Source organism: Zootoca vivipara, chromosome 11 (genome assembly GCF_963506605.1).
Source record: "Zootoca vivipara chromosome 11, rZooViv1.1, whole genome shotgun sequence".
In the NCBI taxonomy this organism is placed as follows: Eukaryota; Metazoa; Chordata; class Lepidosauria; order Squamata; family Lacertidae; genus Zootoca; species Zootoca vivipara.
In genome coordinates this window covers 7,618,095-7,643,829 of record NC_083286.1, presented here as the reverse complement: position 1 = coordinate 7,643,829, position 25,735 = coordinate 7,618,095, and the positions used below count along the sequence as shown (strand labels likewise).

The following is a 25,735-nucleotide window of genomic DNA, read 5'->3' as shown; positions in this document are numbered from 1 at the left end:
GGGGAGAGGCACTGAAAATGTGGGATGAACAAATAATTGGTGGGAAGATGTGCAAACAGCCTGCAAGCAAATCAGGATGAATGCTCATTGTCCTAGAACTCCCCTCTAGACAAATAAGAATAAATGCTTGGTAAAGACATAGTCTAACACTGAGTAAGCTTTGCAAACCAGGATGATTAAACAGGCTGTGGAGGAGCCCTAAAAAGTCAGGTGCAAGGCCTGCTATACATCTGTTTGGTGCCCACCAGCTTGAAGCAGCACTTCTATAAGCGCCTAAGTGTATTTTAATATTTCTGTTGGAAGCCGCCCAGAATGGGCGGGGTATAAATATATTATTATTATTATTATTATTATTATTATTATTATTATTATTATTATGTAATGGTTCCTTGCAGAAGGGAACATGTGTCGACCTACAAGGCATTTGTATTATCACATTGGCAGATTTTTTAACCCCATAGGCTTTTTGCACCTTAACTAGACCTGTCTACTGTGGAGAGGTGAAAATGTTTAATGCAATGTTGGTAAAAGGCACCTGAACATGTGAAGAAACAGATACTTTTTCCGGCAGCCTTGAGATGTCATTCCTGTTTTGGTACTGACGTACCAAAGGAGCAAGTATCTTCTGAGTAATTGTAGAATATAATTTCAGACTCTCTTGGGATACAGAGATCCAGGCTAGGTATCTCTAGAGGTAAGAATCAAAATTGAAAAGTAGAATACCTCAGGGAGCATCTAATCCCTGACATAGTGATGCTCTGCATCTAACAAGATGAAGGGAATATTAGATGTTTCTTCTCCCTTCAGCATAAAAATTATGAAATAAAATCAATATATAAAATAAGATCAATGTATTCCTTGCCAATACAGTGGTGCCTCTGGTTAAGAACTTAATTCGTTCCAGAGGTCCATTCTTAACCTGAAACCGTTCTTAACCTGAGGTACCACTTTAGCTAATGGGGCTCCCGCTACTGCCGCACCGTCGGAGCACAATTTCTGTTCTCATCCTGAAGCAAAGTTCTTAATCCGAGATACTACTTCCGGGTTAGCGGAGTCTGTAACCTGAAGTGTTTGTAACCCGAGGTGTTTGTAACCCGAGGTACCACTGTATAGGCAAATAACAGAAAAGGAAAACAAAGTTCCCTTCACTGGCTGAACAAATCTGGTATGCTAAGGTTATGTTAACAGATCTGCAATACTAAACATCTAGCTTAGATTTGATCCCTTTGTTCTTGCATAAGAAAAAAAAACCACTAGGAGCATTTGGGTCGTTTGGGAATAGGCTTCCCATGGAAGGCATAGTTTGAAATTTTGCCAGCCATCCCATTTCATGTTTATTTTATGAAGATACGCATCACTGAGGGCTAATTTTCTCTGCTGTATCATGCAACTTTTAGGCGGCTGCAGTGTGTTAATAACGGTTGGGATCACTTATACTGTGTTCTAAACCTAAATATTTCGTTTTTGCAAACCACTTACGGCCCTTCCTTCTTACGTACTACTATTGCATTTGTGCACTTTCTCGAGGAAGCGTCTCTCCCCCCCCCACATTTCCTTTAATAAAATGCTCCTTCTGTGCGCCCTAAATTGGGTAACTTGATTCCCCCCACTACCACCCGCACATGCTATTGAGCGCTGCAGGCACCCCCAGAAATGCTCGTGTCGTTTGGATCCAGCGGCGGCTGTCTCGCCCTTCTCAGGAGGAGCCTTTGTTCGCGCGGACCCCTCTTCCCCAGACAGGAAGCGGGCGGCGGGCGAGAGGGAGCAGGTGCAGCCTGCAAGACGGAGCCGGTTCCTCCTCCTCGGCGCGCGGCGTCTCCCGGCGGAGCGCGCGCACAAGCAGCTGCCGGGGGGGGCGGCGGCGGCGAGGGGGGTGGGGAAGAGCTCCTGGCGCGCAACCTGCCCGGCCAACCTCGGGAGCTCTTCCCGCCGCTTCCTTGCCGCCTGCTGCACTTCCTGCTCTGCCCGCAGTGCCTCCTTGCAGCAGCAGCAGCAGCAGCAGCGCCAGCTCCTCCGGCTCGCCTTTGGGCTTCCCCACCGCCGCCTCCTCTTCCTCAGCCAGACGCTCCGGGCGGCGGCGGCTGCTGCTACTGAAAGGAAGGCGGGGAGGTTTGGAAAGGCGCCGGGAAGAAGAAACCTTACCCGCCGGGGCAGCTTCCTCCTCGCCTTCTCCCCGGGGGCAGGGAGCTGCGCTCGCCCGGCTGCTCATAGGGCAGCCCGCGGGAGGAGGAGCGGGCCTGGCTCGCCGGTGAGGACAGGCGGCGTGGAGCGCGGAAGGTGAGGAGCCAAACCCGGCGCTTGCATCTGTGCCGCGCCTCCTCCAGCAGCGGCCCTTTTCGTCTTGCGCCTCCTCAGACCCTGCCTTGTTCCACGGCGAGCGCGCTCGTTCCCCGAGGAAGGGACAGCGCCGCGCGTGAAAAAGGCCCTTTTCTTCCCCTTAGGAATGAAAGGGGGGCAGGAGGCGTCTCCATGCAGGCCGGGGCTTCTAGGCGCATCTCGCGCGGCCGGCTCTTTCTCTCGCGCGCGCGGTTGAACGATCCAAGGGACGTGGAGGAGCGCCGCTGGTCTTCCTCGGGGCGGCCCTAAGTTCGTGGGAAGAGGGCGCGCGCGCTTGCCCTGCCGTCGGCAGGGTCCCCTGGGCGCGCCTCTCCCTGCGCCCCACCCCCCCCGACCTTCCCACTTGGAGCGAGGGGGTGTGGGGACGCGCTCCGAAGTCTCCCCGCGTTCTTCTGGTCTGCCTTTACCAGGGGCTCCGATGGCGCTTTTAAGCGAGGTCAGCCCCCCTCCCCAATCGAGGTGTCCCCAGCAGACCCCCCCTCTCTCCCACCAGACGAGAGAACGGTGAGGATAGGGCGGGCACAGTCGGAACGCGCGCCCTTCCCTTTCTCGGGGAGCCTCACCTGTGCTTTGGGAATGTCTCCCCAGAAGGCTTTCCTGCCCATCGAAAAGTCGTCAAGAAACGCAGTCCAGCAGGATTATGGCTCCTCACCCCTTAAAAAGACTTTTGGCATGAGAAGGTTGCAATTTGACATTTCCAGGGAGTGAAGTAGCTCATGGTGGTTGGAAAATTAAACTTGCTCAGTCATGGCTACTCTTAAGAGACCACTGTTGACGTTGGCACCTCTGAAAGGGGCATGGAAAGAAGACTGCTGTACTGTAGGTTGTGGGATCTCTTGTACTTACTGTAAAAGTCACCCCATAAATGCAGAATAATTCCCAGTTCTGGTTTATGTTTGAGATATTTCAAGTTGCCACAAATCCAGTTAAGCGGAAGTCATTTGTTGATTTTTAAGAGGGCCCAGGGAATGTCTTGAGATTAAGACCCTGTGGTTAAATGATTTACTCTTGATTCAGATACAGTAGTATATACTGAGTTTTTCAGGTTGTGACATTTCTTAATATGTCTTTGTGCTTTTGCGGGGGAGTTGAAAATGTTGAATTGCTGCATGATATCTTTGAAGTACTTCCTCTTTGATCAGATTCTCATATCTACCGAAGTATCTAATTTCTGTATATCTAATCTTTAACAAAAACACAAACTTCTGATTGCTCAGTTGGGCTATTCGTACAGCAGTTATGCAGATAGAAAAAAAATCTAATTAGTTCACTCAAAATTACCCCCCTTTTTAGTTTTTACTTGATTTGCTGCTAAGTTAGCTATTCATTTGGGTATAAAATGCTTGTGTTGCAAACACTGAAAGTGTTGGTGGTTATTTTGTGTGCATTGCTTAATCTCCCTCTCTTTTTGTCCCGATAATATTAGTATCAGTACTTTTAAGGAATTGAAATGCAGTACACTAAAGATGACACTAATGTTAGCTTTAAAAAATACCACCTGAGAAGACAGGGAATTTCTTAACAATTCAGCATTATTTTGTACAGTACATGGAAAAGTTAACAATTCAGAAACAAACACTTCTCATGATAAAGACGAGTTACCCTCATCATGTGGGCTGCAGTCAACCACCTTTATACGGCCCTCTAGGTGTATTAAAAAAACATTGCCAAATAAATACCCATTTTCCAAACAAGTATCAATAGTAAGTGACACCTGAGGGGGAGTTATTTATTGGCGAGTTGCATTATTCTATAGGTGGATTACACTGCTGCACGTGATTATGATAATTAGTGATGCTTTATTTTATTTCTGCTGTTAGACGGTGTGCAAATTATGACTCAACAATCAGGTTTAAATCATTTACAGAGTAATCTCACGGCATATTTATGAACCTACAAGGCAAGGCAATAGCCACTTCCGTTGCCCTGCCATTTTGCTGCGCGCAGTAGGGGAAGGGCGTGTGAGAAGCTTTTACTTCTTCCCTTCTGTTGATGATACAGGCAAGGGAATAAGATTGCCCAACCGATGCAGCTCTTTCTCTGGCAGTGGAACAGCACTAATGTGGCATCCTGGAAACCACTCAGCTGACTTTATACTGAGCACAGGATTGTCCCCTTAGAAGTAAACTTCATGCAGACTGCGACTTCAGGTCTCTACACGTTGACTGTGAAAAAACAGAACTATTGTAGTGTAATTTATTATGCTTTGATGGGCAAATATAGTTGGTTTCAGTTGGAATATATATGAAGGCTTGGATATTAACTTCTTCTTTGGCAATCACTTGTAGCCGAGTAAGATTGTCTTCCATGAACACGGTCTGAACGGTGAGTCTGTAAGTGACTGTAGAGGCCAGTTCTGGAGCCACACGTCCTTCCACAGTAGGGACATGGGTTTCTGGGCAGGAGTTGATCATGGCAATGGTTTGCCAAGCGTGCCTTCCTCTTAGCATGTTTCTCCCTTGCGTCCTGAGTTTGAGTCTTCAAAGCCCACGACACCTTCGGTAAAGGCTGTTCTCCAATTGGAGCGCTTGCAGGCCAGTGTTTCCCAGTTGTCGGTGTTTATACTACACTTTTTTAGATACTAACATAATGTTGGATATTAACATAATGTTTCAGGCCACCCCAATCTCTGCCGAGCAAGAGTTTCCAGGGGTCTTGGCATTTAACTAGGGTTTGTGGTCCTTTGGAAAGAGGCACAGCAGAGACCAGTGTCTTTTTCGGAAATAGGGTTTATTTTACACATATTTACATCTAAAGCCTTCTGTGGAGAATGTGCATGCAGAACATTATGGCCTAAGAGTGTTTCTTCTTGCGCCCCTAATAGCTTCAGCAAGCTTGGATCCAAAGCAGCAGCCATCCATGTGCCCCCCCCCCATCTCCTCCAGCCAGTGCCTTCCAGTATCCCCCGTCTCTCTAACCTCAGTTTCAAAAGCCTACTGCAAAAAAACCCACTTTTTCCCATGATGACATCACACCTCCTGTAACCCTCGCAACTTCTCCCTCTGTGCCTTCTGCCTATGGGGCTAGGTAAAGGTAAAGGGACCCCTGACCATTAGGTCCAGTCGTGACCGACTCTGGGGTTGCGCGCTCATCTCGCATTATTGGCCGAGGGAGCCGCTGTACAGCTTCCAGGTCATGTGGCCAGCATGACAAAGCCACTTCTGGCAAACCAGAGCAGCACATGGAAACGCTGTTTACCTTCCCGCTGTAGCGGTTCCTATTTATCTACTTGCATTTTGACGTGCTTTCGAACTGCTAGGTTGGCAGGAGCTGGGACCGAGCAACGGGAGCTCACCCCGTCACAGGGATTCGAACCGCTGACCTTCTGATCAGCAAGCCCTAGGCTCAGTGGTTTAGCCCACAGAGCCACCTGGGTCCCATGCCTATGGGGCTAATGGCTGGCTAATAGTTTATTCAAGGACCCACCATCACCAGGTGGCCTCATGAGGAAGTTATTCCCAGCCCTTGAAAAAAAACAAAAAAAACATACTGTACTGTACTTTTTTGAGTTTGCTCAATTTCTGACTCTTCCCTGAATGTAGAGTTTATGGGGCTCTGACGCCCCCCCCCAAAATGTCATAACAATAATTTAATTTTGATAAAGTTCAGGGAAGAAAAGTCCTGCCCTATCTTCTGCCCATCAGTGCCCCCCCTCAGGAGTGTGTGACCCCCCCCCCAAAAAAAGACTTCAGGGGATGTTGGTGGCGGCAGGGAGAAAGAGAGATGGCGATCTTCTGGGAATTTTCTTAAGCTAATTTAGGTTCCACGCAAAAACTTATCTCTCTGTGTGTGCTTGTTTTGCATTGTGCATAGATAGGCGTTGGATATGTAAAATAAGTGCCTCTAAAATCTACTGTACCCCAAATTATGGAAACAAAGTAGCAAAGGTTTCCCTGGGGTCTGTGGGAAAAGTGGGGAACATGGGGGGGGGAGAGTTTGTAGAACAGCATGCATGTATGCTCTCTTGCACAGACACACTCATGCACATACATCCTCAACCATATGCAGAGTTTGGTGAGGGTGTTTAAACTTCTCAACTACTTTTCTGAGTTGTCAAGATTAGACTCTTTTCTGATGTTTTGCTTATAAAAGTGACAAACAAACATAATGGAATGTTGCTGATAAAGCAACCATCCATTCCAGGCAGGATCTTTGATAATACAGCAAAAGACAGATGCTTTTTTTTTTTTAAAGTTATTTGGTAAAGATAACCAATTTCAGTATGACTTACAGTACCACCAAATTCTTGGTTTGGTTAGAGAAGTATGTACAGTGGTACCCCGCAAGACGAATGCCTTGTGCAACAAAAATGCCTTGACGACTCACAAAATGAAGCCGTATATGGCTGTGCTTCGCAAGACGAAGCAGCCTCGCAAGGGGAAGGGAAGCTGCCGCCGCTTACCTTTAAAACTCCGCCAGTGACGTCCATGGCCGCCGCTTCTGCCTCCTGCGGCGGCGTGGTACTCATGGCGGCCTCCGCGGCTCCGGCCTTGCCCTCCTCAGCGGCCTCCACGGCTCCGGCCTTGCCCGCCATGGCGGCCTCCGTGGCTCCTCCCGGCGAGCTGGCGGGATCCGGCAGGAGCAGTAGTGGGGCTCGCCAGGTGGCCCGTGGCGGGAACAGTGGCGGCGCCTGAAGGAGCAGGCCCTCCTCCTGCTTCCCCGTCCCCAGAGCCTTGAGGACTTCTGGCTGTGGCGGGTGAGTCAGCACCTTTTTTTGTGTGTGCTTCTTTTCCCCCCCATAGGAACGCATGAATTAAATTTCAATGCATTCCTATGGGAAACTGAGCTTTGCAAGATGAAATTCGTGGAACGAATTAATTTCGTCTTGCGAGGTACCACTGTAATTGTGGTTGTAAAGCGGTACTACTATAAGTGTTACTCATTAACATCCCATTTATATTTCACAAAGGAAGCTTGACTGTTAAAGCAAATAGTGTGTAAATGCTCCTTTTAGCAACCCTTGACACACCCCAGGTTTTAATTTTTTTATCTTTGGATCACAAAGAGCAGGCTTCTGGGTTAAACAAGCGAGCAAAAAGCAGCAAAGCCTCAAAGTAGTTACTGAAAATATTTAATGTAATTAAATGGTACAGTGGTCAACACATTTTGGTAAAGACCTTCAGGTTGCACTGAAGAACAACTATAAACAAACAAACCATAATTCAGATCATATATCTTACTAGTTGGCCCTGCCACGCATTGCGGTGGCTCAGTTTGTTAAATGGAGCCTCAGAGTCCCACTTCAGACTCCCCTCACCTTCAGAGTCCCCCTGTTTTGTGTGTGTTATGTTTACATAGGCACATCCCTATGTCTCCCCACCCCCGTTCTGTCTCTCCTCCCCCCACCCCCGGTTCATCCCTGTGATTGGGCCCACCCTGTCCCAACCTACGACCTTTTCGCCCTCCATCCCCCATCCAGGCAGGCCCCTACCTCCACTTGGCCTAGTCTGGAAAGTGGCCTAGTCTGCAAAGCCGAGGCAAGATACTGTGGAGAGGGCAGGTTTCATCCCTGTGTCTCCTCCCACCCTGTTCTGACCCATTAGCTATCCCTGCCCCCTATTCACCCCCCCGGCAGGCCCCTACCTCCACTTGGCGTAGTCTGGAAAGCGGCCTAGTCTGCTGCGGCCTATCCAGTCTGTTGGGCAATGTTGTCCTTGTTGCTGCAAAAGGCCTGTTTTCAGTTGGTTGCTGTGGAATTTTGTGTTGTCATCTGGTGGCGTGGCTTTGGAGGCAGCAGCGTGCAATCTGTCTTTCTATTGGATGCTGTTGGAGTCTTCAGAGCTTTTGCTGGTGATGTCTAATAGGGGCGCCACTTTTTTGCGTTTAATTATTATTTTAGGTGTGAAAGGTGTGGTTTTTTGATAATTTTTTTATGCCAGATCCCTCCCTGATGGGCAAGGTACACTTTGTCCTAATTTGATGCAATTGGTTCAGCGGTTATGGTGCAAGGCTGTTACCTCCGCGCACGCAGTGTCTACATTTTATATATATAGATATACATCATTCACGAATTATAATTTAACAATTTATGTTAAAAAGCATACTCCTTTCTTAGGCATCACTTTGCGGAGGCATGCCCCCAGAATGTTGCTTATTGAAGAAATTATTTTTATATTGTTTTGTTAGGTCCTTTTAGTGTATTAGTTTTTGTAAGCTGCTCTGAGCCAGTCTGTGTCAACACTGAACTACATGGACTTGATATAAGGAGCTTCCCATGTTCCTAATCTTAAGAGACCAGTGAGTACACTGTGGCTTGTTTTAGCTGCTAAAATTTAACATATGGTATCTGAGCTGGACAAATCCTGTCACCTCCTATTTGAATACAATCAGTACTGCACAGGGTTTTGGATGAGTCCCAAACCAGGAAAATATGTGTGCAAACCTTAAATTTCCCAGTGCAGCAAGGTTTTTCTTTACTGTTCCTCCAGTTGTCCTCTCCTGTCATTTGAACCCCTTTCCCTGCCTGTTGATTTGAGCAGGACTCAAAGCTAGAAATAGCTTTCAAAATAGTTGGAAGACTATGCAGCAGACAGAAGTGAGCCAGACCATGTGACCAGGGCAGAAATAGGGAGTAGAAGCCACCCTTTTCCCCCTCCTGCGTTGAGGAATATACTCCTATTTTCAGGGTTGTGAACTGGCAACAACATTGCCTCTTGTTCCTTACAAACATTTTTTGTTTTGTTTTGTTTTTGTTTATATACCTCCCTTCATCATAAGATCTCAGGGTGGTTCACAGAATTGTTGGAAACTGTTGTCTGGGCTGCACGTTTTTGTAATGCTCTTTCTGTTTTTAAGGAAGTTTCCTCTGTTTTCATCTGCTTTAATTTTTGTATATTTTAGGAATGTTTTGGTGTAAGGCTGTCCAGAGAATATTTATTGATTGGTGGCTATATACATTCAATAAATCAGGGGTGGCCAACTCCCAAGAGACTGCGATCTACTCACAGAGTTAAAAACTGGCAGTGATCTACCCCCTTTTGGGGGTTCAGGTCAAAGATGTTGAGCTTATTTTAGGAAGGAGGAAGGTCCGTTTTGGGGAGGTTCGGGTCAAAGTTGTTGAGTTTTTTCAGGCAGGAGGTAAAATGTTGAGCTTTTTTTTAGGGGAGCCACAGTTGTTCAGCTTCTTTGAGCAGAGCCAATGATCTACCAGAGATCTACCGCAGACATCCAGTGATCTACCGGTAGATCACGATCTACCTGTTGGACATGCCTGCAATAAATAAACAAAACATTAACCTGCTGTATTTGGGTTAAAATAGAAATCCCAGTGATTTCTGCCATGTGTTACACAGATCCCACAGAGATTTATCCATTCTTGACATGAGTCTCTCTGTTTAGTGATTCAGCATGTATTTACCGGTCCTGCCTCTTTTCCTACCATATGGAAACTGTGCCTCTAGGGAAAGACTTTCTGGTTTTCCTGATAACTGAAGCAAGTCATCTGCAAGCAATGTCTACCAGCCGTATGCTGTCAGAATTACACTTTCAGATAATTCATCAGATAAATAGCATTTATTTGTGGCATCACTTCCTCCAAGTATGATTTGCAGCATGCAGTAGACAAGAGTAGAATTGATTTGCATAGTTTTTATTGTTGTTCGGGCTTAACTCATGTGGAATATTTGCTTTCTGCCCTACGCTGTTGGTTCAGTACAAATCATAAGGGGAGAAAAGGATGTGTTCCTTATTTAAAAAAACACTTTGTTTGGAGGACTTCCAGAACTGGCTTTGATGAAGCTCAGAAGCATTCAGTATCTCTTCATCCCTTTTCCTTTTATATTTGACATAGTATTACCAAGATCCTCCTTGAGGCTCTTGTTGATCTTAAAGGTAAAGGTAAAGGTACCCCTGACCGTTAGGTCCAGTCATGAACGACTCTGGGGTTGTGCACTCATCTTGCTTTACTGGCTGAGGGAGCCGGCGTAGACAGTTCCAAGTCATGTGGCCAGCATGACTAAACCGCTTTTGGCGAACCAGAGCAGCACACAGAAATGCCGTTTACCTTCCTGCTGGAGCGGTACCTATTTATCTACTTGCACTTTGATCTGCTTTCGAACTGCTTGGTGGGCAGGAGCTGGGACCAAACAACGGGAGCTCACCCCATCGCAGGGATTTGAACCGCCGACCTATTGGCAAGCCCTAGGCTCAGTGGTTTAGACCACAGCACCACCTGCGTCCCTCGTTGAACATAAAGATTGCCTTGGAGCATTGGAGAGGATAGTGATGATTAGCATCCACCCTGTCATGTTGCTCAAGGACCAGCCTATCCTCAGTCACACAATTATCATCACCAGGGAAGGGGAGGAACACGTTATGGTGGAACTATCTTTTCATTGTATTCCATGGCATTCCTTATCTGGCTTTGCAGTGATTGAGATACTTGCTGAAAGGAGCTGTATGAGAAAGCAAAGGCATTCAATGCTAATAGGTCTCTCCTATATGTCTTAAGTGGTACCAGTAATAGAATATGATGCTAAGCAAAAATAATGCCTGCCATTTCCTCTGGGCAGCTACTTGTTTATTATTGCTAGGTTGCTCTGCTATTCAAGGTATGTAGGGCCCATGGTGCTGGAGGAGACTCTTGAGAGTCCCATGGACTGCAAGAAGATCAAACCTATCCATTCTTAAGGAAATCAGCCCTGAGTGCTCACTGGAAGGACAGATCGTGAAGCTGAGGCTCCAATACTTTGGCCACCTCATGAGAAGAGAAGACTCCCTGGAAAAGACCCTGATGCTGGGAAAGATTGAGGGCACAAGGAGAAGGGGACGACAGAGGATGAGATGGGTGGACAGTGTTCTCGAAGCTATGAACATGAGTCTGACCAAACTGTGGGAGGCAGTGGAAGACAGGAGTGCCTGGCATGCTCTGGTCCATGGGGTCATGAAGACTCGGACATGAGTAAATGACTAAACAATAACAACAAGGTCCTTGGGCAATTTAGGGCTGGCTGACCTGTGGCCCTCCAGATATTGTGGGATTCCTAACTCCCATCAGCCCCAGTCAGCATGGCCAATGGTCAGTGATGATGGGAGCTGTCATCTGCAGGGCCACAAATTAGCCGCCCTTGGCTTTAGAGATTACGTTTATCATCCTGGTCTGTGCTTGGAAGGCTGACTTTGGAACCTTGCTGTAATTTGCATTCCCTAATCTTCCTGCCTTCCAGAAGCTGATAGGGACCCAGGTGGCGCTGTGGTTAAACCACTGAGCCTAGGGCTTGCTGATCAGAAGGTCGGCGGTTCGAATCCCTGTGACGGGGTGAGCTCCCGTTGCTTGGTCCCAGCTCCTGCCCACCTAGCAGTTCGAAAGCACATCAAAATGCAAGTAGATAAATAGGAACCGCTACAGCGGGAAGGTAAACGGCGTTTCCATGTGCTGTTCTGGTTCACCAGAAGCGGCTTTGTCATGCTGGCCACATGACCTGGAAGCTGTACGCCGGCTCCCTCGGCCAATAATGCGAGATGAGCGCGCAACCCCAGAGTCGGTCACGACTGGACCTAATGGTCAGGGGTCCCTTTACCTTTACCTTTAATCTTCCTGCCTTCCAGAAGCTGATTAGCTGCATTCTGTACCACTGAACAGTTTTAAAGAGCAGCCTTAATAATTCCTGATGCAAGATGTAGTCTAATTTAAAAACCGAAAGATATGTGATCTGAACCAGGGGGGAAATCTTTGCCACAGCAGTGATAGAAGGAGCACTTTGCTCTTGCCTCAAAGGGACTTCTCTGTGAAGACCCACCCAATGTGGAATGGATAAAAATGTGTCTGGCTGACTGGTAAAGATAGCATATTGAATATTAATACTGCTTACTTAGTTCAAGCTTTGTTAATTTCATTGAGGCTTGTACTAATTCAGCTCTATATATTTGCTAACTCCCATTATGTATCATGTTTTAATGGTGTGTTTAACACAATGCAATCAACTGAACACATTAGTAAATTGTTATTCTTTAGTATAATCTATTGGTTGTGTTGCGTTTTGAGATATCTTATTTTAGAGAGAAGCCAGGCAATAAATGAACACAATTGTTCCTACATTTTCTATAATGTTTGTGCTGAGGATTATAGTAATGGGTGACAGTAAGAACTTTTGTTAAACCTAAACTTTCATTCACCACTGCTTCTTCCAGGGCATGGCAGGTTTTGTTGAAGTGGAGGTTTGCTCATGTTGCCACACGGTTGTTGAGAGTGAGGCCTAAATGGCAAGGAAATATTTCTCTAAAGTAGATGCAAATGCAAGCATAACACATGCAGAAAGAGAATGTTTCAGAAGCCGAAAGGACTTCTGGAATGGATTGCGTTCAAAAACTGAAGTTCTATTGTGTTAGATCAGGCATCCCCAAACTGCGGCCCTCCAGATGTTTTGGCCTACAATTCCCATGATCCCTAGCTAACAGGACCAGTGGTCAGGGATGATGGGAATTGTAGTCCAAAACATCTGGAGGGCCGAAGTTTGGGGGTGCCTGTGTTAGATAATTCCAGTGTTAAATTCAGAACTGATACGACATGACCTACCCAACTTTGCTCTCTGAGTGTTCCAGCTGAGGCAGCTCTCCTCTTCCCTAGCAGCTGCCATAGGGCCAATCAAGGAGATGCAACTGAAGATGATCAAACATAAGTATATCAGCTTCAGTAACTAAAACCTTTTCTGTCTCATTCATTCATTCATTCTACCACCTTTATCTTTAAAAGATCTCAAGGTTTCATGAACAGTTAAAAAAATAATTATTGACTGATGTTAATAGGGGATACTACATAAAGCAAATGGTAGAGACTTTTTAAAGACTATTTCGTTTGCTTACAGATTATATTTGTGTTTTGTTTATCCATCTTTGTAGAACAAAAGAACTGGAATTTATAAGATTTAAGTGTTGAAATCAACAGGATTTTCTTCTGAGCTTGTAACTGGGCTGTTCGTGTCTCTGGTGTGACTTAGATGCAATTGCAAGTTCAGCAAAGGGAAATGTAAATATGCCTTTTTTTTCTTTTCAATCAACAGATATTAGTATCTTCACTTTGAGATGGTGGGACTAGGAAACAGCCGTCGCGGGATGAAGTCTCCACCCCTCCTAGTGGCGGCCCTTGTGGCTTGTATAATAGTTCTGGGATTCAATTACTGGATTGCAAGTTCCCGCAGTATTGATTTGCAGGTACGTATTCCTCTTCTATTGGTTTTCCACTTTGACGGAATCAGCAACGATGTTTTCCTTTGTTCAGAATTGCAGTGAATTATTGAAGTTTTAAAAGCACGCCGGGGTTTCCAAATAGTCACACCTGACAGGAATTTGGATGCTGGCCAGGAGAGCAAATAGTGAGAGAATAGAGAAGTGCTTGGGAAAAGGTTGTGACTATCGTAGTTAAATATTGAATCCTGCTCAACCAGGAAATTGTGGAGCTTTCTGCTACCCTTGCTGCCTGCTATATCAATGTAAAAAAACTCTTTCTGTTTGTCTCATGCCTATGGATACACATATATAAACACAGACCCAGAGAAAAAGTTGGGACTGGCTGTTTTGAATTGGTGTGTGGAAAAATCACTCAGCTCCCCAATGCCTCTGCCCCTTGGCCCATTTTCTGCCTTACTTCCTACTTAAGAGCAAATAGCTCCTTCTGTGTCCCTTCTCTCTCTACTCAGTGTTTTGCCTCACTCCCTGTTAACTACACACAATCCTGTCTCTCCCCGAGCCAAGGAAGAAGAATCTTTCCTCACATCTGCAATGATGATCAATATTCCTAGAGATTTTTTCCCCTTACCATTTGCCCTATCCCATGTTCTAGGAGCATTTAGCATGGGCTCAACAGGTGACTTGTGCAGTGTCCAGTTTGCTTTCTGCAAGCATAGAATGGGAAGTTAGATTTTGATTACACGCATTTACAGCAGAGATTGCAAACATTCTCTTCTGAATTTTTGTATCTGCTGCCCCTTAGAACCGCATAATGGAGCTGGAAGGAAGAGTCCGCCGGGTGGCTGTAGAACGAGGTGCTGTAGAAATTAAAAAAAATGAATTCCAAGGAGAGCTGCAGAAACAGAGGGAGCAGATTGACAGAATTCAGAGCCTGCATAACTTCCAGATGGAAAACACTAACAAAATACACATGGATGAGAAGGTAAGAACTATTTATTATCCTTGTCGCTCTGCTCTGGGCCTCTCTTTGCAGCTCCTCCTTTGTCCAACTGCTGCTAAGTCTTTCTTTGCAAAAGAGACTGCGGATTTATCCAATATTCTGTTAGGGTCAAAAAAATCCCAGTACTGTCTCTTTCCCACTGTAATGGAGAGGGCCTTGCCATTGTTGCTGTCTGTGAAAGGGAAGGTGCCTTAAAACTGTAGAAATACTATTTAATATTAAATTATTCTTTATTGAAGAAAGAATACCCTTCCAAATGAGCCCAGGGTGGCAAACGCAACATTCAAAACAATGAGGTTAAAAATAAAAAGGCATTTTAAACATTTTAAAGAGAGTTTATTATTACTTACGCACCTTGTGCTGGATGCAGCTTCTTGAGAAAAAAAGTAAGAGGAAAACTGAGGTGGAGTGTTGTGAAAATGGTATGACAACCTATGAGACTGACAAGCAGCTCCTTCAACATTGCAAGGGATGTGAAATGTCATGCTTGCTGGGATCATTTCCATCTACTGGCAGATTGGATTAACCGTCTGAATGCTGGTTACTAGCCGTTTCTCCACGGTGGAAGAATTGTAGCACACTGTCCTTTGAGTGGTTGAGTCATAGCTGTGACTTCATCCTAGAAAAACCTCATTAACTAGAAAAATCCTGAAAAGGTACATGCAAATGTACATATTTTAGCAGAGCGTCTGCTGTGGAAGTGCCCTTGTGATGTTTTTGGTTGGTTTCTTGGGCTGCATACAAATGTACCTGCAAACACAACCTGGTGTGCCTTTTCTCCACTGCAGAGGGAAGGGGGATTTGCCCCAAATTGGATGGAAGGATTGGCCAATTCCTTTGTACTGCAACTGCGTACCATACACTCAGGAGGGTCCTCCAACGCTCTAGAGCAGTGGCTAACCAATTAGCTAAGTACTGCAGACCTCTCCTTTTTCAAAAGCCAAGCTTTTGTTATGTGAAAGGTGCCACTGTGCCATGGACCTCCTGGGTGGGTTACATGGGTGCCCTGGGGTCCACAGACCACCAATTGGGAACCACTGCTCTAGAGAGGGTCCTTGGTGTCTACATCGGGGAGAAGAGGAAGAGAAAGATTGGACGGGCAAGCTACCTTCTGCCCATGCAACCAATGGATACAACTCAATGGCCTTGATTCACAGGCAGCACCAAGCCAAACCATGCCAGAGTGTGAAGCCACAGGTGCTCATAGTAAAAACTGCAGCCATTTTGTTCCTTGCTTGGTCATCCTGCTACTGTTGAACTGCCTGGAGCTAAGCCAATCTCTATTGCTCCAGGCAAAACATGAGCTGATAGATAGATACCTTTATTGCAGCTATAAGCTCATACATAAAATCCAGTGGTGCCTCGCTTTACGAATGCCTTGCACAATGAAAAACTCGCTAGACGAAAGAGTTTTGCGTTGCGCGAGGCATTCGTAAGACGACAAAATTTTCTATGACCGCCGCTTTGTCTTACGAAGCGCAGCCATAGAAAGCGGCAAAGGAAGATCAGCTGTCAGCGCGGGAAGCTGACAGCTAATCTTCCTTTGCCAGGGGGGACGGAGCCGAAACACGGCGGTGTGGCGGCTGCCCCTGCCTGTCTTCCCCTTGGCTCGGGGAAGACAGGCGGGAGCAAGCAGCGGTCGCTGCGATTCGGCTCCGTCCCCCGGAGCCACCGCCCCGCACCACTGGCACGGAGCGCAACTTCGGAGGCCTTCGAAGTTGCGCTCCGTATCGGGGGAGGCAGGCGGGGGAAGACCTTCTCCCGCCGCCGCCTCTTGCCCCGCACCCCCGGCACGGAGCGCAACTTCGGAGACCTCCGAAGTTGCGTTCCGTGTCGGGGGAGGCAGGTGAGAGGCGGAAGCGGGAAAAGGTCTTCCCCTGCCCCCGCCTCTTGCCCCGCACCCCCGGCATGGAGCGCAACTTCGGAGACCTCCGAAGTTGCGCTCCATGTCGGGGGAGGCAGGCAAGGCGGTGGCTGGGAGAAGAGAGCTTCTCCCCCCCGCCGCCTTGCACACAGCCGGCATCGGACGGGGCTTCGGAGACCTTCTCCGAAGCCCCGTTGCATGCCGCTGCCAGTCCCCCAGAGCCTATAGGAACGCATTGATTAAGTTTCAGTGCATTCCTATGGGAAACTGGGACTCGCTAGACGAAAAGTTCGTTACATGAATTGACCTGTGGAACGAATTAATTTTGTCTAGTGAGGCACCACTGTAAACACAACAAGACACGCTTGTCATACAATCGATAAAATAGGGAAAACATGAGCTGTATGCCAAGGTTTGTACTGCTTGTAGTTTGGGGGAGTCTAAACATGAGTCTGGGTTGGGCAAACCATGGCTTATCCATCTAATACCTATAATTCTGTATTCGCACAGTAGTCCAGCACAGCCTTGATCAGATACACAATGAAGTAGTTTGTATGTTCTGAATTGATTATTTTTATATAGCTGTTCTTTCTCCAGGAAATTACCACCAGCAGTCCCTTTACCTTTACCTGCTGAACATAGGCAACAAATGCACAGGACTGGGATAATGTAGAAATGGAAACCATTGTTTTTCAAGCACTCAAACAATTCCTTGTTTCTTTCAGGCAATGCTGATGAATAACATTACAACAAATGAAAGACTGATCCAGAATTTGAAAGGTAAATCTCAGTAAAGGACCATTTGCACAGCAATTAAGTTTGCTTATTTTTATACCTTTGCCCATTGTATGTCTACTGATACATTTTCCTCCAGGCTGGAATAGTAGGAAAGTATGGGGGCAGCTGTAGCTGTTTCAGAATGTAAACCCGCCTTTAAACAGAGACAGTATAAAACTGTGGGACCTAGAAACTTACTACTTGAAGACAGAGCCTTGAGTCAACCTAGGAAATCCTTTTTTTATTTTCCTAAAAGCTACCACAAAGGTAGCTTTTATTAGATCAAGATTGTCCTTCTGGGGGAGGGTTTTGTTTTTTTAAAACCTTTCTCAATGCTGTTTTTCTTATTAATATTGCCATGGTGCTCCTGCTGGCTGCTGTTTGCTCAATTGGGGATAGTTTTGGAAAAATTGAATAATCATCAATTCCATGGTAGAAATGTTAGCTCCCTCTCTCCTCCCCCTATCCCCAGTGCAATAGCCTCATTTCAAATTTGGCTACTTATGGCTGTGTTTTCAAAAATTTAAAGAGAGCTAGACATGGCTGTCCAACATCTCATCTAATTATGCACTTAATATAGTTAATATAGCCAGGGACGCGGGTGGCGCTGTGGGTTAAACTACAGGGCCTAGGGCTTGCCGATCAGAAGGTCGGCGGTTCAAATCCCCGCAACGGGGTGAGCTTCCGTTGCTTGGTCCCAGCTCCTGCCAACCTAGCAGTTCGAAAGCACCTCAAAGTGCAAGTAGATAAGTAGGTACCACTACAGCGGGAAGGGAAACGGCATTTCCGTGTGCTGTTCTGGTTCGCCAGAAGCGGCTTTGTCATGCTGGCCACATGACCTGGAAGCTGTATGCCGGCTCCCTCTGCCAATAGTGTGAGATGAGCAGCACAACCCCAGAGTCGGTCATGACTGGACCTAATGGTCAGGGGTCCCTTTACCTTTTTATAGTTCTAATGTAGTAGGTAATGATATGAACTTTGATGAGAGAGCTAAATGAATAAATATTATTTAACCAGACATCAAGGAATAAATAACTGTATCCAGGGAGAAGAACCTTCATCTTAAAAAAACCCACTGATTTGTGAGGGACTTAAAGATTGTTGCAGGAGGTGAGGTCCACAAATCTCAAGGGGAAAGAACCAGGTGGAATAGGAATGGAAGTCATAGGCTGCTGGATTTCAGGCTAGAATCATGCAAGTCTATAAAGATTAACTCAGAGTTACATGGAGGAAAATACGGTTAATACTCTTCTTTTAAAAATGTGCATTTTCAATACTCTCCCAGTATTTTATAGTGCAAAAGCAAACAAAAAACCCCAAAGTGCTATTTCTTTTTTGGGTGTGTGTGTGGAGGGGGAGCTTTGAAAAAGTAGGGGAGGGAAAAGTGGGTCTGCACTCAGGTGAACAGAAAATTCTTCTTGCAGATGGAAGTTGGGATGATCGCTTCATGGTCCCTTTGCAATAATACTTCTAAGGCTGCAATCCTTATCAATTTGTGTATAGGGTGATATTCAGTTGTGCCTGTTCACCAGCAGAATAGACTTCTGCTTGCACACCAGAACTTCTGTTACCCCCCCCTGCTACTGCCCTCAAACCTGCTCCAGATTTTGAGAAGGAAGGAGAAGTCGCTGTGAGCAAATGAAAGTCTGCTTGCACAGTATGGATTTCACGGACACTACTAGGCAGTAAACTCCATTGAATGTAGTGGAATTTACAAAACATGCATATGTTTGAGCTACACAGGTCACATAAACCAAAAAGACCGAAGCAGTGTTTTAATCTAATTACTATGAATAATTGGTGAAAGAAATAAGAATGTTCTTTCCTACTCATCGTTCATTATTTTCTCCTTCCTGCTTTTCTGTTTGTTTTTAATAAAATTTAATTTTTACTCAGAAAACTTGAGAGGTCTGCAGAAGGAATGTGGAAGGCTCCAACTTGACATTTACAGGTTTAAGAAAAACCAGACAAACCTTCAGAAAAAAATCACATTTGACATGTAAGTATGTAACGATTGGCCAGCTTCTGCATAGGCAAAATGGCCACAATCCAAGTTATTTAGATTTTAAACAATATGTTTCCCACATTGAAGTCAATGGGATTAAATAATATAAAATTCAGATTTGCTGTTTTAAATATTTTGCTTCACTGGCTCACAAATCTAAGAACTTAATTTGGTTTATAGTACTGAACAAACCAAAACGACAAAGGTTGGGTACAATTTCGCATTTAAATATAGGATATTTCTAACTTGCCTTACCTACATCCCTCCTCAGTTCTACTGGCTCCTGGGTCTACCAGAAAAGTATATCTGCTAATGTAGCTGGATTGTCATCATCACAACAATTGGCCTGCAATTGGCTGAGTGGTGCCGAGAGCTGTTTGTCTCAGGAGATTGGCAGAAATGTCTGCTAGGGTCAGACAGGAACAAGTGCGGCTTTAAGATTTTTGGGAACTTTTTAAAAATTGCTTGAACACTTTTCAATTGCTTGAACTAAGCCCTAGTTGCCTAATGGACCAGCCTGTACTAACTTTAATCAGGGAGTAGGAGAAGCGAAAAGCAGAAGCAATGCAGCCAACTAAAATACTTGAATTCAGCAGTTGGCAATACATTGTTGGTAGTCATGTTTCAAATATATCCTCTCGGTTAACAATATACACTACTAGATGGGAGGCCTCTCAGGAGCACGGGGCCCTGATTCTGCACTTACTGTGCAAAGCTATAAATCCACCACTGGGCCTGCACAGTTTGTGACTGTACAAGCCAAAGGTAGCTCACCAGCCCATGAACAGCAGCCCGCCAGGGGCTCAATAAACCTCCAGTTCATGATCTCTCTAGGACTACAAAAACAAGGAGGTTGTCAAGCAGGCAGAATGCAAGAGTATGTGTCTGTCTGACAGGCTGTGTTTAACTTCGTGGGTTTCAAGTTGTGCAGATCGTTCCTGTTTTAAAGAACACATTTTACAAACGACATTTTGTTGCTTGGTTCAAGGACTCAGTGCATCAGTCAGATGAAGGAACTGAAAGAACAATGTGAAGAAAGGATAGAAGCAGCCTGCAAAAAAGGCAGTGAGATACCAGAAGACATGAAGAATAGTTCAAAAATATTAGAGAGAAATGATCAAGTAAGTTTTTAAAGTTTGTTTTAGAGGGGTACTTATACACAAATTGTAGGTGAACCAGGCTGAACCGATTCAGGCCATTATCCAGACCTCTATGTGGGGCTGAACAACTACAATTGTTGATGGCCCAAAGTAGTAAGAAGGTGAATACAACACTTCTCGTCTCATCTCCATTTTTTGAATGTATATTCCTTCCATTTGTTGCTGTCTTGACCTTTTGGAATTCCAGTGTGCTCATTTAAGTTTAGAAGTGCCTAAACTTTGGCATGCTCATCAAGTACTTGATGAGGGAGAAAATTGAAAAAAGGAGTAGTTTTCGGCTCAGTGTTATCAGGAAATCGCTATATCTTGTATGGCAAAAATATAAAAGATACTTTGAGCCGAAGACGCCTTGGTGGATCTCTCCCCTCGAGATAGTGGCAGTAAGAAGAAAAAATATGGAAACAAAGTGGCCTACATATAGACAGCTAATAGAAAATAAAGAAGGAATTTGGCACCTAAAGGAATATGCGGAAGTAAAAGGACATTTCACCTCCTGGTTACAGTATTTTCAAGTGAACCAAAGGTTACAAATTGATAAACAAATTGGCTTTGATAAAGGAATATCTAAATTAGAAGAGATCTTATTTATTAATAAGGATAAATTTATAAAAAATTTATACCAAATTATATTGAAGTGGAAAACGGAGGAGGAATTAACAAAAGATTATATGATAAAATGGTCCCAAGACCTAGGGAAACCCATAACAATGAGTGAATGGGGAAAATTGTGGACGAAAGGCCTTGAATTTACACCATGTTATGACATAAAGGAAAACATTATGAAGATGCAAAACAGGTGGTACTTAACACCAGCGAAACTGGCAAAAATTTACGCAGGAGCAACCAACATCTGCTGGAGGTACCCACATTCATATGTGGTGGCACTGTAAACCTATAAAGAGGTTTTGGGAGTTAATATATAATGAACTAAAGAAAATATTGAGATACCCGATCAAGAAGTGCCCCAAATTATTCCTATTAGGAATGGTGCCGAAAGAGGTTAACCCTAGAGATAGCTGTTGCCTAAGTTATGCAGTTACAGCTGCGAGACTTTTAATAGCAAAAAATTGGAAGGATGTTCACGTTCCGACAAAAGAAGAATGGCAAGAAAAATTATTTAATTATTATAATTTGGCTAAAAAATATGAGGAAATTAAAGGTACAAAGAAGGAGGAAATTGAAAATAGTTGAAAAAAATTTACAGACTACATTAAAACAAGGGTAGTAAACTCCAATTTTATCTCCACTATATAAGGTTCAGTTATATGTATTAGGTATGGAATGGAATGATGAAAAGAAATAGATGATAGAAAATATGATGTATGTATATAATAAAAAGGAACAATGTTGATGGTAGAATAAGGTATGTAGAAAATGGTTAAACTGGTAGAATAAAGGATAAGTTCGGATCAGGCTGAGAAGTCAAAGGGTAAGGGGAAATTGTGAGGGAGGGGGAAAGGGGGGGGAAGCTATTTCTATTTCAGAGAAATGAAAACAGAAATGAAAACAGTCAAATGTAATATTTGTTATAATCATTTTTTATTGTGAAGTTTATTTTACTCTGTGATAAATGTTGTATATTGTAATAAAGTTTAATTTAAAAAAAAACTTTGGCATGCTTACCGTGTTTCTCTGAAAATAAGACACTGTCTTATATTTATTTTTCCTCAAAGAAACACACTATGGCTTATTTTCAGGGGATGTCCTATTCCCCCCCCATCCTCCTGCCGCGGCCGGCATTGCTGCTGCACCTATCACTATGTCTTATTTTCGGGGTATGGCTTATATTCCTTGAATGCTTAAAAATCCTGCTATGGCTTATTTTATGGCTACGTCTTATTTTCAGAGAAACAGGGTATCTAACTCCCCAGTCGGGTGACTGGATTAAGTTACAGCAGCAACTTAAAAGTAATCAACATTGTTTCAGTAACATTATTTAAGTTTTTGAACTAGAACAAGGAACTTCCAGTTCAACGTCCGTTGTTTGAACAAGATTTCTGACACCTTCTTCCTTCAAAACCTTTGACCCTCTTTTTTTTTTGGTAAATAGTATAGCTCCATTCTATGCCAACAGGTAAAACTTCCTCTTGCTTAACTAAGATTTATTTGTGGACTTAAAATCATTTGTCACCATTGGGGACAGGGAGTGGCACATAAAAGTTGTACTTTGTACATTTTCTTAAAGTTGTGAAGGTTTGAGGAAATGATTAAGCGTAAAAAGTGAGTTTTTAGAATGCATTTAAAAATAAAATTGCTTACAAGTATCCAAACAGCTTTCAAAGTTCACTTTGCACTAAAGCCAAAATTACCTGCCCTTCATCTCGCTCTCACTAAGCCAACTATATGAGAGAACTGTGACTGGATCACCTAATGTAATAATCTTTTGAAAGCTGGCATGGGGAGGAAGAAGGCTTTGTTTTTCCCCCACCCCACTGCCACAGACCTGATCCAAACATACAGGATGCTTGTTTGCTTTCCCAGCTCTATGGGTCCCCCCCCTTAATAGGGTTATGGGGAGGCTGACTCCCCTCATACAGTGGCCTTGATTAAAATTGTCATCTCCCTGCATGGGCCTTTCTTAAGAGTAGACAATTATGTGGCGAGATCCAATCACAAATCTGGCCAGATCCTGTCACAATGTGGTAAAGCTGAAAACTACCTAAGTCTCTTTTGATTTCAGTAGGAGAGAAAACTGTTTAACTTCCCCCTAGAAATTAATGGGACCTGCTCCCCAGGCCATAGGCATGCAGTGAAATATATGCATGTAGCTATTGTCAAATGTAACTTCTTCCAAACATAGCAGGCTTGTGAAGCAGCCACAAGAAGGGAAAACAGCTGTCTGTTTTACTGTCGTTCAATTTGCTGTGTAACCACAGTAAAAATTCTAATAGTAGATTATTCATTTGCATTGAAGAATTGTATGGATCAAGTAGGGCTGTTTTGTTGTTGTTGTTGTTTTAGGTAAATATTGAAGAGCCAACAGAGTTCCAGCAGCAAGACCTGACAAAACAGGGAAATGAACTTCAAGGAAAGCATTACGTCTCTGATGATTCTTTGAAACTAGAAATCTCAAAGCCAACGCCACCCATCATAAAAAATGTAGCAGAACTGGATTATCGAAGAGAAAAAGGTAAGAGTGTTGTATCAAAGATTAGCATTAATTTCCAATCTCTTCATTAGGCGTTAGCATCTAAAACAAATAGTACTGAACACAGAACAACTTTGCATGAAAAAGATTTTTTTTCCCAATACAAAGTTGTGACTTTGGCCAAAGTTGAAACAGTGATTCTATCACTTTCAGGCTCTCCGGTTTACAATCTTCACATTAGTCATGTTGTGACCTTAGCAACGCTAGAAATATATGTAGGTGTGTGAGCGTTCAGTTCTTGAAGCGATGCCTGTAAAACAAAGGAATGTGCTTTCGGTTTTCGTTGGGATTCATTCACCAATGAATGAAATATGATCACAGCTAAAGATGGGGATGTTGGACAGGGCAATCTGGTGCTGGGTTAAAAGCATTTTCCAGGAGTTTGATTTGTTGCCTCATTTTACTTCTGCTGTTTGCTGCTAGGTTCCCCCCCCCCCCGTCTGCAATCCACACCAAAGACCCTTTTGTTTGCAAGGCATTGCTGCACTGGTATTTTTCACAAACTCAGTCGCTGCTCACATGGCATTTGGAAACACAAGAGTGTTTCTTCCTTATTTATAATGCCATTCCATGCTACGTGTCATTGCAAAGGTCATCAAGAAGCAGGAAAGGTCTTAAGTCACATTTGCTGTACTGTATCTTTATCAGGACCCAGGTGGCACTGTGGGTTAAACCACAGAGTCTAGGGCTTGCTGATCAGAAGGTCAGCGGTTCGAATCCCTGCAACGGGGTGAGCTCCCGTTGCTCGGTCCCAGCTCCTGCCCACCTAGCAGTTCGAAAGCACATCAAAGTGCAAGTAGATAAATAGGGACCGCTCCGGCGGGAAGGTAAACGGCGTTTACGTGCGCTGCTCTGGTTCGCCAGAAGCAGCTTTGTCATGCTGGCCACATGACCCGGAAGCTGTCTGCGGACAAACGCTGGCTCCCTCAGCCTATAGAGCGAGATGAGCGCCGCAACCCCAGAGTCGGACACGACTGGACCTGATGGTCAGGGGCCCCTTTACCTTTACTTTACCTTTACCTTTATCATGTAGTGTGGAAGTGGCTATTGCTTGATAGGCCACTGTGTGGAGCAAGGGTCTCCCAACATTTTTGGACCCCTGTGCACATTTTGAATTTGGAGAGACCGCTGTGAGCACCAGCCACAAAATGACTGCCATGAGGAATGTGGCATAACACAAACTTAAGAGAGACAACCACCCCTGCAACATGGTGCTACATTGTTGATTACACACACAGTGAGTTGCTAGTTAATCAACAGGGATCACGCCTCAATATTAGGAAAAATATACAACACTTAACTCTCACTGTACAGAAATAGTTTCAGAAGGTACCTGCACATTTTGCCTCTTAACTTTCTTTCTTGGAGGACTACAGATGATTATTTAAATGAAAGCTCAGACTTTAGGACACCTGCCCAGCTGCACCAATGAAAAAAAAAGCCTTTGCAGTGCTGGCTTGGTGCCCCCTGGTTCAGATGGTTAATGCAGAATAATCGTCTTTCTGGTAGCTTGCATAGAGGGAAAGGAGACTGTACCCCCCAAATGGCTGCATAGGAGCCACTACCACAATCACAAACATTATCTCCCTCGTACAAAGTTAAGGCTTGGGGGAAAGGGCTTTCAAGCTAAGTGCAGCGGCACATTGAGAAGTAGCATCCAGTTGAGGGCAAAATGGCAGATAAAACTTATTCATTCCTAAATGTACATAGTTGCATGCGTGTGTGCAGCTGTGTGTGTATATATATATATATATATATATATATATATATATATATATATATACACCAAACCATTGGCCATACCTACTGCTGGTACGTGGCCCTCAGTCCAAAAAAGGTTAACCACCTCTGTTGTAAACCAACTGGCCTAAGCAAGACTATGCTTGCTGACTGTTGTGGTGAGAAATTTGCTAGATCCCAAGCTACACGGCACTGCTACTTTCCTGACACTGCATGGAACATTCCACTCCTCTCTCGTTGATCATTCTGTTGCTCATGTATCCCTGCATACTGTTTGGACATTGACATATCCTATCCCAAGTTGTCCTTTGGAGATGGAACTGTGTCCCAAACCCAAATGAGATTCCAGATCCTGGGAATTCTACCCCCCCCCCCCGATATTGATACACCTCCTTGATTAACACCCCCACCCAACTTTCTCTTACCTTGAGGATGGTAGTAAAATCTGGTTACAGCAGGTAAATAGACTCAGGTGAGTCATGCCTGTACTGTGTCATTGTGTATTGTGTGCTGCTATTTGTGAGATGAATGTTGAACATCTAGCTCATGAGAGAGGGGTATAAAAACCTGCACCCATCTT

At 44.5% G+C, this 25,735-nt stretch overlaps 1 protein-coding gene across 3 annotated transcripts in view; it reads left to right on the top strand.

Moving 5' to 3' along the window:
• Positions 1-1,949: 1,949 nt before the first annotated feature.
• The window catches only part of GOLM1 (golgi membrane protein 1), a 28,118-nt gene continuing 4,332 nt past the window's right edge, over positions 1,950-25,735 (top strand). Inside the window, exons 1-7 of one of the 3 annotated variants that reach the window (XM_035100158.2) lie at positions 1,950-2,277; positions 13,335-13,485; positions 14,264-14,443; positions 17,051-17,105; positions 18,999-19,101; positions 20,096-20,228; positions 23,229-23,397. In XM_035100158.2, the coding sequence (XP_034956049.2) occupies positions 13,357-13,485; positions 14,264-14,443; positions 17,051-17,105; positions 18,999-19,101; positions 20,096-20,228; positions 23,229-23,397 (769 nt within the window). In that variant the 5' untranslated portion in view covers positions 1,950-2,277; positions 13,335-13,356. Of the gene's footprint in view, positions 2,278-2,900; positions 3,157-8,218; positions 8,237-13,334; positions 13,486-14,263; positions 14,444-17,050; positions 17,106-18,998; positions 19,102-20,095; positions 20,229-23,228; positions 23,398-25,735 lie in introns of those variants that run through there. The other 2 variants (XM_035100159.2, XM_060280098.1) reach the window with 2 other exon arrangements.